Consider the following 16,307-nt stretch of genomic DNA (forward strand, 5'->3'; position numbering starts at 1 on the left):
ATGAACTTTGGCGCACCCTAACAGGTAGTACAGTAAAATGGGGTGAGTAGGGTTCGCGGGGAGAGTTGGGTTATGAATTGGGAGAGAAGGGATGAAAGGGGGTGAGATAGAATTTTAGGGCTACTGCTACAAAAATTATGTATTCCAATTTAAAATGGAGCTACAGTAATACTCATAATAAAAAAAAAAACAATCCAACAATCTTCCAAAATCACCTTTGTATGAAAACCCAACTCACCCCAAATACGAGGGACTACGGGGTGAGGTGGGATTTCCTGTTTATCGTCAAAGTTATGAAATGGAACTACCCAAAATAAAATAAAAACTAAAATACAAACGTCCGGAACGCTTATTATATATACCATTCAGTTTGCATAGGTAAAAATAAAATGTTATCGAGGTTTGAATGTCAGTTTTGCACCTACTCACCCCATTATACGGTACCTAATATTTCAAACCTCTCAAAATACGTCCTTACGGTGTAAACATCGTTATTAATTAGTATGGCTGCTTGCTGAGAATGCTGAGTGCACATATGTATGTACGTCTTGTACGCTAATCCGTATCAGACGGGCGGACAGCGGACAGCAAGTGAGATCATTACGTAAACAAGCATAATTGCCTCCTTATCTACAGCGTTTGTTCCATATGAGTTATTGCATTGGTAAGTACTTACCAATACGCCACGCGGACGTATGGCCACGCGTTGGGCGGACAGTATAACGTCAAAGACAAACGCCACATTGCAGGCTAGCATGCACTGGGCCCAAGACAGAGCGGCTTGGAGAGCGCTGGTGAAAAGTGTCCACATTCGTCACGTCCCTCAGCCATGAGGACACGACAAGGAAGGAAGTACTTACCAAGTTACCACACAGTTGAAAGATAGATGTCTTAATTTGTATTTTCCGTTGATCACAGGCCGGAGGTCCACGTGCAGGTAGAACAAGGGTAGAATAGAATACTTTCACTAATCTTAACGTAGGTAGTGTTATGTTCTCCTTGTTTACTAATAATAGATTAAATACGTTGAAGTGATAGGCAATGTCATATGGTTAAAAAAGACACGGAAAACAAGGTCAAAATTTCTATAGATCCGTGGATATAGGGAATATTAGGCAAAGCTCTGTGTAGGTGGCACCTTTGTGGCACATACAGTAAACAAACCACATTGACACATCACACGTCACGTTATTGGTAGGCCATGTGCTACCGCGAAACAAATAAAACGAAATTTCGTCATCTAATCTCTCTATCACTCTTGCATATTCGAGCGATAAAGAGACAGATAACTAAATTTCGATTTTCGCGTTTACCGGTAGGTCCTTGTTAACAAACCGCCTTGATGCATCAATGTCATCATATTTTATTGTCTGTGAAAACTTGTCAAAAAACAGTTTAAGGCACAGTATGTATAAGTTAGTCTATGAATTTACTAAGTCGGTAGTGCTGCACTCTGGCGGCAGAACATTGCAGTAATATCCCCTATACTATAATATACAGTGTGGAAAGATAGTCGGGCCCTGGAGGGAAACTACCTTAAAAATTAAGCTGGCTCATTTTACTTAAAGGAGACATTCCTTTATTTTTAAAAAGAAACAAAACTGCATTTAAAGATTTCTAAAAATTCGCTTGTCTCGACCGGGAATCGAACCGAGTAAAACTTCCAAAAAATAAACACTCGCTATTTTTTTCTACTAGTCGATACAGTTAATGTTAATGATAACATTTCTCCAAGAAACATTAGGTCTTACACTCGTCTGTCGTACAAAATATCCATAAAATCGAATATTTAGTACTCAAGAAATTCAAGAATATTTTTAGACAAGCGAAATTGAAGAAACAAAGAAAAATCTTTGAATGTAGTTTTGTTTCTTTTTAAAAATAAAGGAATGTCTCCTTTAAGTAAAATGAGCCAACTTAAGGATTTAAGGTACTTTCCCTCCAGGGCCCGACTTATCTTTCCACACTGTATACTCTTTGATCCGTGGTGTGATTTTCAAATGACTGCGTAGGTTGTATACATCATGTATACATTGCCAATAGGTCGATAATGACATGATTGTGCCGTTTTATCATATTATTTATTTGATATTTATAGTCATATGTAGGTATTTATGTAATAAAATAGTTCAGTCCTAATCTGGGCTTTGTTTATTTCATATTTTTTTGGTTCTTTGCGAAATGTACGGAATGATCAAATTATTGCTCAAAAAGGAGTGTGATATTGAAGATACAGTATTAATAGAAAGCCCCTTTGAGGAAGAAACACGTTCGGGGGCTTATTGTGATACAGTGATATTAGGTAGGTAGGTATGTGTTTATGATGATATTAATATGTATTACCTAGGTGTAAGTTGCGAGATCAGGTAGGTAGGTACCTACCTATAAGGTGTCTGAAAACTCATGAAAATAATTTCTCCTGAAGTTTTTTTTAAATTGCCTGCTCTATTCTATTCAAAATCGATCGAAGTTCCTATAGCTACCCAACAGTCACGTGCACCTTAATAATTCGTAGATCACTCACGGATCAGTCATATTTTTTCTAGCCATAACTCCGAATAAATTTGTGATAGCTGCTGAGAAAAACGCCGAACGCAAAAAGGAACGGTTTACAGAAGACGATCCAAACATAGAAAATTTCTCAGTCGTCTCCGTTTATCCTTTGACTTCCATACAAATAACTGTATTTAAGCGCACACATAGACAGACGTTGAAGGTGGTTTTCAATGGATTGATTACTAGATACTTTGAACTGGGAAAGTTTGACAGACGAAAAGTAAGTATTTTTCGTGTTTTGTGTTTTTTATAGTGTCAATGTGTGCAATTGGCCATGTGCTCAGGCGACTTTACGGTAGGTATTAATAAAACTGCTGGAATTCACCTTTGACGCACTAAGCGGTAGAAATACCTACAGGTACCCAAGTAACAATTTGTGGTTCTATAGTAGTCGATAGAACGTTTCCCAAATACCACCTAAGGTCCTATAAAATACCAAAGAAGATTGTATAAAGCCGAAATGGCGCATCTTATGTGCCATTCAGTGATATAGTACACCTGTAGCAGTGTCAGTCGTGACGTTTTAGGTCTATAAAAGTGATGTGATGATCACTTTTGTGCTAATTTGTTGTCAGTAACGCCATTATAGTGTTAATGTATACTATAGTGGCATTTGAGATTCCATTATAGTGCTTGTTTTATACTATAGTAGTATTTGAAATTGTATTATAGTGCTTTTTTATACTATTGTAGAATTCATAGTTCCTTTACTACGAAATTTGTTATCAAGTTTTCCATCAACTGTTGTGAGTGGTTTTGTTGTGTGTTTACTTCACAAAAACGGTACTAAGTAAAATGGTGATAAGTAAAGACTTTATATTAATATGCGCCATTTAGATGTCGAATAATTCGGTCCTTAGTGCAAAAAGTATATGGGACGGAAGTTTTACCGTTAGAATAGTATTAGTTTAATGAGGAATTTTAAATGCCCCCTCGATTTATTTATGTTTTTAATAAAATAATTTAATAAAATATTATGATATTCACCATAGTTACTACTATACAGCCAAGAAGTAAATCCGATGCTTTTATAGGCTAACTATAGAACTTACGACGAAATATTCACCGCCATCATGATTAAAATTAGGGTTCCAAAAGAATTTTGCTGTGACCCAGTTACACCTACCTACAAACTCTTTAGAAAGATATAGGATTTTTTAAATTTAGATGTAGTCATTACTGTTGTTTCCTTTTTCAGTGTGATTGGTAAAAAAAATGTGCTTATAATGGATGTCGATAAATATCTAAACGATTTTATGCTTGTATTAAATCATTGATGATAAATCTCACCTACAGTCACTAATATCACTGGGGTCTTTTTTATCAATTCATTAAAATATAAAAATATTTTGTACGGAACCACATTATGTGGCTTAGGCCTGAACTTATATAAGCAAGATATAAGTAGCCATTACAGATCAAATTTATCATTTACAAGTAGGTAGTCGTTTTCTACCTTTATGTATCTAACTCGGTTTATAAAAGACATAAAAACTCAACTATAACGCTGTTGTCTTTTAAAAGAACAAACAAAACCACTATACAACAGTTTTGTGATATAAATAAAAGAGTCATTGTGACGTTTACAGCGATGAGATATAATAGGGATTTAAAAACTACTAAAGCGCTTTTTAACGCTATAAATATGTCCCAAAAACGCTACTATAGAGCAAAACAGTTCTATAATAGTGTTCATATGACTACTAAAGTATTATGTACTATAGCAGTGATCTCTAAAGCCACTATATCCTATAATCGTTGTATAGTTGGGTTTTTGTCACTGTTTAAACACAAAACTATAGCGGCTTGCAGGGAACCTTAATAGCGCAAACTACTAAAGTATTATGTACTATAGCAGTGATCTCTATAGCCACTATACTATATCCTAAAATCGTTGTATAGTTGGGTTTTTGTCACTGTTAAAACACAAAACTATAGCGGCTTGCAGGGAACCTTAATAGCGCAAACTACTAAAGTATTATGTACTATAGCAGTGATCTCTAAAGCCACTATATCCTAAAATCGTTGTATAGTTGGGTTTTTGTCACTGTTAAAACACAAAACTATAGCGGCTTGGCAGGGAACCTTAATAGCGCAAATTAGTTGCATAAAAGTGATTCCAAATACTATTATACAGTAATATTGCTCTATAGTGGTTATATTTGAACCTGTTATAGTACACGCCTATAACGGCTCTATAAAATGATGAAATAAACCATTACATCAATTGCTTATAGAATATATTAGCTGTATAAGCCTATAGAGCAAAAAGGTGTTGCCAAGCGCTTTTATACGACAGGTGGTCACCTCTGAAACCTTAATACGACGTCTATACAAGCTTTTAGCGATAAAAACTAAAATTATAGGACTAAAATGTTACTTGGGTAGGTATCAGTGAAACATTAAAAATACCTACTCCAAAGTTTCTACTCCATACCAAAATAAATCTTACCTAACCAACAGATATTTTGGCAGCTTTGGTGTTGTCATGTTAAGGAGATAAGAAGAAATTCACCGAAATGGCCCTACGAAATGACCAAGTCTGCCATATTACGGGGCCAGAATACTCTAAGATGGACCGACAAAGATTTATATCTGGGATCAAAAAGGGAAATTGAAGATGAGATTCGGCCAATCCCAATCCCAGGGATAGGCCGCACAGAAGACAAACTATTTTACTTGAAACCGCAATATTTTGGATGCTGTGACCTTAGCGAGCATTGCGCACAATGTAATGAAGAAATACAAGCGACGCGTGACTACGAAAACCTTGCGTATCCCGATAATCCAAATACTAACATAACATACACCTCCTTAATGACAACAGTTGGTATAATAGGCCAATTTTAAATGGTTCGCAATCGTTTAAGAGAAATAAAAGCTACTACTTTAGTGATGACGATAATATTTACCGCTATTAAATTAAAGTTTCGTCGTAACTATGCGAACGCCTCCAAAAACGTTTCTTTTCATGTCGTAGTTATGTACCTATATTATGTTGCAGTCAAATTGTAAAAAGTCCGCATTTTGTATTGTATTGTAATAACTTATGATTATGGCATTAACAGCGCCGTGTGCATGGTATAATAATATACTCCGCCTGGTACTCTATTCCATGGTCTAATAAAACATGGTCTTCTATTCCCAGAGTGACACGGGCCTACGTCACAATAACATTGCCACTTTATTTCAACATAACATGTTACATGGGTACATTATACCTATGGTTAATAAGTTAAAATATTTCTTTATAATTTTATAATTTTCATTTATATGTATTTTATCTTAGATTTTACAATAACACGTCATTTTTAATTATTCGTTAGCATTATCTTCCGATTCACGAAAGAAATTTCAGACGTTCGGGTAATTCTGTTTACATTACTGGCAGCACAGGATAGCGCTGTCACATTTGACAATTCGGATCTAGATAACTTCATGCCCTGACCGTCATCCTTGTCGAACGCGTGTTAATTGTTATTTCCTTCTCGCTCAGTGTCAGCAGTCGCAGTGTTTTCCAAACTTTTCACGTCGTAAGCTTGGTAATTAATGGATAACTGTGAATTAGTTTTTCAAACGTTTGTCTTGTATAGATAAATAAAGTTTAACCCCTGGAGCGCCCCAGAATTACCGTAGTATGGAACTCCTATACTAGTTACCAGCACACGTGTCTGTTTAGGGCGCTCCACGGGTTAATTTAATACATTCGATTTGTTTTATTTTACTATGTTTCTACATGAATAACTTAAAATTAATGCCGTTAAAATAATTTTCACCGTTGGTTAAAATTCTCCTGTGTTGTCAGTAGTGTAAACAGAATTACCCGAACGTCTGAAATTTCTGTCGTGAATCGGAAGATATTGCTAACGAATAATTAAAAATGACGTGTTATTGTAAAATTTAAGATAAAATACATATAAATGAAAATTATAAAATTATAAAGAAATATTTTAACTTATTAACCATAGGTATAATGTACCCATGTAACATGTTATGTTGAAATAAAGTGGCAATGTTATTGTGACGTAGGCCCGTGTCACTCTGGGAATAGAAGACCATGTTTTATTAGACCATGGCCGTGTGTAATTTGCCGCGGCATTTTGGTCGAATTAGTTCTTTAATTTACCACGCGTGGCGCTGTACATCAAAACTGTGAAAAACGCTGGGGTGTCCATCAAATCTAGAGTTCGTCGGACTTATTAAGCCCCCTCCACACTCGTGCGCGAAATGGGCGAATCGCGGCGCGAAGCCGCGAACGCGAGTGTGGCGTCGATTTCGCAGATCTGGCCCTTTTGGGGCATAGGAGGCGGGGAGGCTTTCAGATCTGGGTGGCTCGGGCACTGTGGAAGAGCCGCCCTTCCGCCCTCGCGTGACGATGGATGGATGGTCACTACACTCGGCTCCACAGCTTCGATTTGCAAACGTGAAAACATGAAAAATTCTTACAATTTGCCTGCGACATATACATTGATTTATGTAAGATTATTAACGAAGAAAACAAAACTTTATGATCTTCCTGAGAAAACCCTTTGGCACCAAATTTAGCCACTAATAGCCGTTATTGATATATTCTCTTCAATTCTCTTTCTCGCTCTTGTAACAGACTACCGCACGTAAAGATGTCGTGTATAATTGTTCTCCTTCGTATTTTTTCGGAAACGTTCGTATTTGTCATGCTACATCAGTCATCCTCAGTACTTTTTGTACCGAGACTGACTGAAATAGCAAGACACGTTCATACGTTTCCGTGAAAATACGAAGGAAAATAACTATGCACTACATCGTTAAGGACGCAGCTATAAGTTAGAGCCCGAAACAGATCTTTTGACCGCACTAAGGTCGCGGTGCGGTGCGGTAGTCTGTTACGTCTTTAAGTAGGAGCAACTAATTCAATAGATCGATCAAATGCCGCAATGTATTGTATACTTGGTCAAACAGATCTTGTCAGTAGAAAAAGGCGGCAAATTTGAAAAATTTAGGCGCGAAGGGATATCGTCCCATAGAAAATTTGAATTTCGCGCCTTTTTTACTGACAAGATTTGCTTGACCCTTCGAGCAACACGGAAGGGAGGCGGCATTCGCACTATTTCCCCTCTGCCGAGGTACAAGATTAGCGCGTCAATCTAATCTAGCGCGGGTAATAAAACTATAGTTGCACTTGGATTTTTCACTAGACCGAGTCCAGACGCGCGCGTGAACACTGCTGCACAAAAATGCCTGTTTGCTCGGTTTTTTGTTATAAAAAGAGGTCGGGGACATCAAATTTACAAAAAGAAAGTGTTACATTTCACATGTAATATTTTTTTTACATATTATCATACGTTTAATTACATTCAAACACAATTATTATATTTTAGTCTCATGATATTGTTGGATTTATCGATTTTGCTCGCTCAGTACAAATTGCGGATCGGTCGAGAGACAAATCCGACTTCTCATCTCTCATAATACAATAACATACTTTAACGAAAATGTGTTAGTGTGCGTGTTGTGACACTTGTCACTCGTCCGTACACAAAAAGAGATCGAGGTTTGCAAGATTTGTCTTTGACGTGTGTCATTTTCTATGTATTTGTGTCGTCATTACAGATTGGATTTTGTATGGAAGTGTGTGAGAAGTGCGACTGTGTGCACCTTTCCCCCCGCGAAAAATGGCAGAAAGATTTGTACGGTGAGATATCGCTTGGGCCCCTCCCTTCCGATGTGTCGGAAGCCGGTGTTGCTCGAAGGCTTGACCAGCTATAAAATACAGTATGCGATTATCTTTGATGTTCGTAGAGGCCATTAGTTGTGAGCAGTCGTTTTATTCATTCATTCATTCTTTTAAAATTATGGCTTCAGCCCATTGGGGCTATTTCGCCAGTGTCAAGGTCGTAGTAGCAGGGTAAAATGATTGAAATTGTACGGTTAGTACAAGACAGTGTACGGTGATTTAGCTCTTGTAAAGCGATAGCGGGCTTTACAAGAAACACGTGGACAACCGGCCGTTGACTCCAAAATGATGGTTAAACGTGCTTCAAGATAAATTCTCCATTTACTGCACACTACCACATTAGTTTACTGTATAATAGGCTATCGATATTACACTTTAAACAATATTAATGAGCAAAAAACAAAGCAATTGATCCCGACGCGTGCCATCAAGATGGCGCTCGAACCGGAAGTCAGTCGCAGGGGGGCGAAACTTAAAAGGGGGGCTTTTTTACATAGAAACTATATAGAAACAGGTGACGTCGGTGTCATATTAAAGACAAAATTTGCTCACCTGATGCTTCCATATAAATCAACTAGATGGGTCACCGCAGAAAAACATGTTTGCTCCTTTGTCTGTGGTGTCTTAAAAAACACGCATCCAGGCCATAATCGTTTAAAATAAAAAAAACTTTGTCTTTGCATTTTTATCACAAATTCCGTTTCAAGTATGAAACGTTTAAAATTTTCTGTAATTTAGTTACCTCACATTTTTTAATATAATTTTATTTATTTTAAAATAATATAATCGTTTTTAGTAACAACAACTAACTAAATAGTCTCGCCAAGTGCCTTACGTGAAATGAAACGTTAAAACAAAAAACATAGTAACCGTCAAACTATAAAAGTCAAACAGAAAATTTAAAAATTTTGTATGTTTAATTAATAATTTAAAGTATAATCACTATAAATTCATGAAAATGAGTGCGCCTGGGAGAAAGAAACGTTATTGCCTTTTCGGCTGTGCGAATTAAAACAAAATGACTCCAAACGCATCAATGCTTCGTGGCTCGTGCTAGCTAGTCAAATTTACGTCCAAGTTTTAATAGTGGATTTTTATTATTTCGAACTAATTTACTATAATAAGTGGAACCCTTCGAAAATATTTTTTTGGTTTGTTACGCATGTAAGTAATGAATAATAAATGTCATTTTTACACATCGTGTTTTTACTTCTGCGACTCAAACGTTCTTTGGTATGAACATTTATAAAATACTGGTCTAGGTAGTAAATCGTCACTGAATGAATAGGTATTATAGTACATAATAATTATATTGGCGCCTTTTTCCTTGACCGTGTACAGTGCACTACAATGAGGTGTATTCATTTTTCACGTAAAGAATGGAACCCTCATTGTAGTTCACTGTAAACGGTCAAGGAAAAAGGCGCCATAGTTTTTATTAGTATGCATCATGAAGTTATAAGATGGAGTGAACTGTCACTTTTTTTGCCATACTAAATTTAACCTTATCACCGAGTCAGAAAGACGTTCTTACCAGACTAAAGAAAACGGTCCACTTGAGATAGCAAAGGTGGGTCGCGGTGTCTCACTCGCACATGTTGCCAATGTTAAAAATATACCATTGTGGTAGTATTTCTATCAATATACTACTAAAATGAAATACCTTCTTATATTATTTAAGTGCTATATTTAGAGTAAGGTTCTGATATCTTTTAAGAAATTTGTAAATAATTATGATGTCAATATTATTAACTGATTTAACCAAGCATGTGCACAACAAAAAAAAAACATTAATTTTGATATGGTAGACATTGTAGTAACTTTGAATATTAATTGGTATCCCTAACGTGTGATGACATGTTATCAAAACACGTGAATGAAAAATTTCTTAAAAATGGTGAATAAATGTTGCGTTAAAGGTTGTAGGAGTGAAAGAATTTCTAATTGTGGAATAGTGTTTCACAAGGAAGCCACAATTATTACATTTTGCGATAAAAATACAAGTCAACATTGTCAAACTCATTAGGGTGACCATGATGTCGGCACGATGAGAATCAGTGTTACACAATTCTTATTACGTACTTAAAAGTAAGTTTATATGAATAGGTATGTTTTTATTTCGGCATGTTTAAATTGGTGAAATGAGAGCTAATACAGGATAAATAATTGCCAAAATTGAAATCCAAAGTCCTTAAACATTACAGACACATTTATACATTGTTATAATAATAAAAAACACATTGATAATAAAAGAAAAATAGAACTTTATGGTAATTTACTGACTTTTGGGACGTTACCAGAAACGTTACTGGGAATTTACCCTCTTTGGAAAATTTACTGGGAACGGCACATCACTAGTTTCTTTACATTTCACGACTCTTCTCTTTTCGCGCAGATGGCCTACCACCGTGAACACCGAGGTTCGCAAATTGCGGGCATCTTTCTCTTTTACTCCTATAAAGGAGTAATTACAGAGACAGAGAAAGATGCTCGTCAAACGATGCAAACTTCGGTGTCTATGCTCCAGTGACAAGCGTCGTCCTAGATAAAAACTATAGCAAACGGGCGTAGCGGTCCCACGCGACCCTGTGGCAGTGGCGGATTTGCCCTAAGGCCGAGTAGGCCCGGGCCTAGGGTGGCCAGATATTTTAAGCGGCAGTCTATATGATGGGTGCTGAGAAAGGGGCGGCTAGTGCTTGCTATGAAGGGCCTGGGACCTAACGCGGCAAAGACTGTAAAAAGCTCTCAGGACAGTGGGGGTGTCCTGAGAGCCTACCCCGAGCCGCTTTCGACGTGTTGCCTCTTTGTAGCGCTTTCGTACGTAAGTGTGACCGAGGGGCGACACGTCGAACGCGGTTTGCGGTAGACCGTCTGGTTCTGTCAGCATATCTGTCTCTCTATCTCTCTCACTCATACCTGTATTCTTGACAGACGTTACGGCGGACCACCTTCCTGAGGATCGACCATGTTCGTGGTCTAGCATCTACGCCTATTAATAACAGTTTTTAGAACAACTAAATTAAGTACCTAAGGTTGTGTGAAGCGTTGTACAGAAGAGAAAAAAAAACTGTATCCATCCCTTTTTAGGCCATAATACTAGTACAGCGAAAAGACAGTATGATTTTTTACAACTAATATAACTGGATGGTGTTTAGCAAAAATGAGTCATCCCACATCCATTTTGCAATAAAATGTCAACTATAAGCGTCAATTTTTTGAGTTGACATCTTATTGAAAAATTAATGTGGGTTGACACATTATTGCTTAACAGCATCCAACTATGCACGAATAAGAAAAGATCCTGGCCAAACTATATATTCAATGTTATCCTAATATCCCACATACATATGACTTATGGTCACCCTAATTAGAAAGAGATGCAACGGCCCACCTTGACTTCTCATGTGGACACACTTTTTGGCTAATGTACACTATCCGGTTTACTCTCTAGGTCCGTGGTATGCAGTGTGCCACGCACACATACGTAAAGGTTTGTAACAAAAATCCGCTAGGAGCGTTAGTGTCGACGTTTTTTGACATTTACTCCCGTGTTGGCTCTCTTTTACTATACATATCAAGCCCCCTACTCTGTCTGTTCTCTTTCACGGCGCAGCAACTAGTACCATTTTTCTCTCCTTGCTCTTTTAAAAATGCCGTTTGTCAAAAAAGGACAACCATACTGTTGACAATATGGAAGGTAGGTTGACAAGATAGACTTCAAATCCAAGTGTCCCCTTTTTAGGTGACCCAGGTTGTGCATGTGTGCGTAAAAACGTATATGTGTGCTCTTTTAGGGATGTGAAAAGTCGATTTTAATCATGTTATATATCGATAAACGCTACATAGCGGAACGAAATAGCGATTAATTGAAGCTTCAATATCTTCGTTAAACATAAACATAATTGAAATGCTAATGGATAATGAATATATTATAATGTAATAAAATAATTCAATTATTGCGGAACACCTATTTTAGTAAGTACTTATGTATTTTAATTAAATATCTGAACTTTCCCTTGGTTCTCTCCTGGGGCGTGACTATAAAATTGTGATCTGATAACCACAATAAAGAATAAAAGCGTTTTTGTTAATTTTAGGTATCGTTAAACGTTAAACCTTTGAAGTAAAATTTATTAAGGATGAACATCCTCTTTACACTTGAAGTGTTGTCTTTTTGGATATATTCTGTTGCTATGAAACATTGTTGATTTTTACTGTTACTTTTGACTTATCTGAGTGATGCGTTGTGAAACAGCGAGCGAGATGTGGAAAGAGCTCCATAGACTCTATGACGGGGCAAAAGAAGACCGAAGCTACGACCTGTGCATGAGGTTCTTCCGCTACCAGAAGAGTGAAGAGCACGACATGGCTACGCATATTTCAAATCTTAAAACTCTATGGTATGATCTGAACAAAGAAATTGAGGGAGATAACCTGCCAGAAATGCTATTAATATGCAAAATTTTGGACACACTTCCTGAACAATACTTTAGCTTCAAATCAAGTTGGCTTTTAATGAATAAAAGTTACCGGAACATAGAGAACTTGACTACACAAGTATGCGCACACGAGAGGTCTCTAAATCAGAAAAGTAGTGATTAAGCCGGAGGAAGCAACGAACTACTTATGTTACGAGGGAATAAACAGTACGAAAAGAAAAGAAACAAGAAGTTCAAGAAATGCAATTACTGTGGAGAAGGCTTTCACAAAGTCACAGCCTGCAAGAAGTGGATTGCGGATGGTAGACCTCCTAAACCTCCGAAGCAAACCTCTAATATTGCGACATTGACACTGACTGACCTCGCTCTTACCTGCGAAATGAAGAATACGGATCCATACTCGTGGTATGTAGATAATGGCTCGACAAGCCACGTCTCTAACAGAAGAGATGTATATCAAAATTTCGAAAAGTTTGACGAGTCTTCTACTAGAGTAATGACAGCCAGCGGACAGGAGATACAAGCCCTAGGAAAAGGCTCAATCCATCTTGAACTGACATTAACGGCCACAAAGAGATAGTAATCCTTTCAAACGTATGGTACATACCAAGCATCAAACGAAACTTATTTTCCGTGCTGTACGCGCAAGATACGCTGAAAAATAGCTTTTTTAAGTCAAATGGCCTGTCTTGTAGTTTGAAGAATGATGAAAGAGTGCTATTACTTGGAAACCGAGCCAAATATGGCGATTTATACAAACTTAACGTCAAGGTATTGATGCCGAAGCTTGAAGTGAACCAATTATCGGCACCTCAGAATCTTCAACTCTACCATGAACGCCTGGGACATCAGAACAAGAGACATGTGGCAAAACTGATACACCAAGAGCTTGGAGTAAAGTTAAACTCAAGTTCATCAGATATTTGTGAAGGCTGTGTTTTTGGAAAGAGCCATAGGCAAAAATTTGGTATGAGACCAAAAACCACAAAAGCTGGAGAAATAATAAGCACCGACGTATGCGGTCCTTTCCCCTACTCGATCTCGAAGTGCAGATACTATGTCCTGTTCAAAGACGCTTACTCCAAGTATCGTTGGATATACTTTCTAAAACAGAAGTCTGAAGTGCACGCTCGGATGAAGGATTTTCTTGCTGAAGCGAAAACTTCTGGACACGTAATTCAAGAACTATTAAGCGATAATGGAGGAGAATTTGACAACGAACTGGTGCGGAATACTTTGAGAAAATACGGAATCAAACAAAGATTCACCATGCCATACACTCCTGAGCAGAATATGCCCACAGAAAGAGAAAATCGCACGGTCGTAGAGATGACAAGGACACTGATGCACGCCCGCAATAAGATCCCAGAAGGTCTATGGGCTGAAGTAACAAACGCATCTGTGTACATCCTAAACAGGACAGGGCCTACTCCTGTAGAAGGAAAGTCTCCGCACGAGCTTTGGTATGGCAAGAATCCTAGAATTGATCACCTAAAGGTAATAGGATGCGACTGCTACGTCCATATCCCAAAGCAGAAAAGGACTAGTAAGTTGGACAAAAAAGCAAAAGCAGGAATACTCATTGGGTATGATGGCGATGAAGGTTACAGAGTTTTTAATATAGAGGAGCTAAAACTTGTCAGATCCCGAGATGTTGTCTTCGATGAAGCACCTCTACCTGAGAAAACCAAGATTGGTAGAAACTTGAAAACACCTCAGCCTGAAACAAACACCTATGACTTTCCTTTGTCTCTTACAGATTCTGAAACTGCTAGCAAGACGAGTCACTCTCGTCGACTTGGAGAGGGTCCCATCGAAGAGGGTTGCCGTGAGGTGAGTTGTGACACTATTACACCTATAGAAGCAAGCGTGGGAGAGGACTTCCGCGAGGTGAGTCACACTGGTGCACCTTTAGAAGCAAGCGTCGAAGATGACTACAGCGAACAATGCCATGCTCATCCACCTTCAGAGGCAAGCGTCATAGAGGATTATGAGTCAATGGAAGAAGAAGAGACAACAGATATTGAACCTCCGACACGACAGCTACGCGATCGGAACCAGATAAAACCTCCGAAGTGGTTTAGTTTTTATCAATTTCTCAATGAGGCTATATCTGTCTCTGAACCCACCTCGTACCAAGATGTCCTAAGAAGCCCTGAAAAAGAGAAGTGGATAGAAGCTATGAACAATGAAGTTCAATCCCTACAAGGAAACCAAACCTGGGAATTGACGACTCTACCTAAAAATAGAAAAGCACTAAGATGCAAATGGGTCTTTAAAATCAAAAGAAACCCTGACGGTACAGTCGACAAGTATAAAGCACGATTAGTCGCTGTTGGATATACACAAAAGAAGGGTATCGATTATGACCAAACGTTTAGCCCTGTAGCGAAAATGAGCACAATCCGGATGTTACTTAGTATTGCTGCTAATGAGGGTTTAATACTCAGACAGTTTGACGTCGCTACTGCTTTCCTTTACGGAACTGTCAAGGAAGAAATCTTTATGCGACAGCCAGAGGGATACGACGATGGAACGAATCGAGTATGCAAACTGAAAAGAAGCCTATACGGGTTGAAGCAGGCGCCTAAGTGTTGGAACGAGTGCATCCATGACTTTCTTATAGGGTCAGGTTTCATTCAGAGCGAAGCAGACCCTTGTGTCTATATCAGAGAACGAGGACAGAAGAAAATACTGCTCGCACTATATGTAGATGATGGATTATTGGCCGCGTCAGACGCAAAAGAGGCTGATGACTTCATTAACATTGAATTAAAAGGACGTTTTAAAATCACCACGAAGGTACCGTCCTATTTTCTGGGGCTTGAAATAGATCAACACAAAGATGGTACTATTAAAGTCCACCAAACGGCTTACACAAGAAAATTGCTTGAAAAGTATGGAATGAGTAACTGTAAGGAGGTTGGAACACCCATTCTAAAGCCTGAAAGAGAAATGGAGCATCGTAAAAGTCCTGACCAGTTAGACTTCCCTTACCGGCAAGCCGTTGGGTCCTTATCGTACTTAATGGTTGGGACGAGACCGGATATTGCATATGCAGTTGGAGTTGTATCACGGAACCTAGATAAACCTACCTCAAGCAATGTACAACAAGTAAAAAGAATACTTAGATATTTGAAGGGAACTGTCGATACAGGGCTTGAGTATAAGAAAGGTGAAAAGCGTCTGGTGTGCTACAGCGATGCCGATCACGGTGGAGACGATGCGACGGGTTGCTCCACTAGTGGAATATTATGCCTATATGCTGGTTCAGCAATATCATGGCGCAGTTCGAAGCAAACTGTCATCGCACTATCATCTACAGAGGCGGAGATAGTAGCGGCCAGTGAAGCCAGCCGTGAGATTGTTTGGCTAAGGAGATTGTTCCAAGACCTGAAAATAAAACTTGATACGCCAATTTTGCGCATTGACAATGAGTCTGCAATCAAGCTTGCGTACAATCCTCCATATGAGCAACACCGGAAGACGAAACACATAAAACTGAAACACTTCTATGTGAGACAGTGTGTATCTGAAAAAGATATAACAATTGAGCAAGTACCGACAGCAGATCAACTTGCCGATATGTTTACGAAACC

General features: G+C 38.2%; 1 protein-coding gene across 1 annotated transcript; it reads left to right on the top strand.

Annotated features, from left to right (window-relative positions):
* The first annotated feature begins 2,029 nt into the window (after positions 1 to 2,029).
* LOC134806294 (uncharacterized) lies at positions 2,030 to 5,518 on the top strand. The gene is made up of 3 exons (XM_063779516.1): positions 2,030 to 2,302; positions 2,547 to 2,776; positions 5,020 to 5,518. Exons 1-3 carry the CDS (start codon positions 2,182 to 2,184, stop codon positions 5,404 to 5,406), a joined length of 738 nt encoding a protein of 245 aa, XP_063635586.1. The 5' UTR covers positions 2,030 to 2,181; the 3' UTR covers positions 5,407 to 5,518.
* The last annotated feature ends 10,789 nt before the right edge of the window (positions 5,519 to 16,307 follow it).

Source organism: Cydia splendana, chromosome 3, assembly GCF_910591565.1.
Source record: "Cydia splendana chromosome 3, ilCydSple1.2, whole genome shotgun sequence".
Lineage (NCBI taxonomy): Eukaryota > Metazoa > Arthropoda > Insecta > Lepidoptera > Tortricidae > Cydia > Cydia splendana.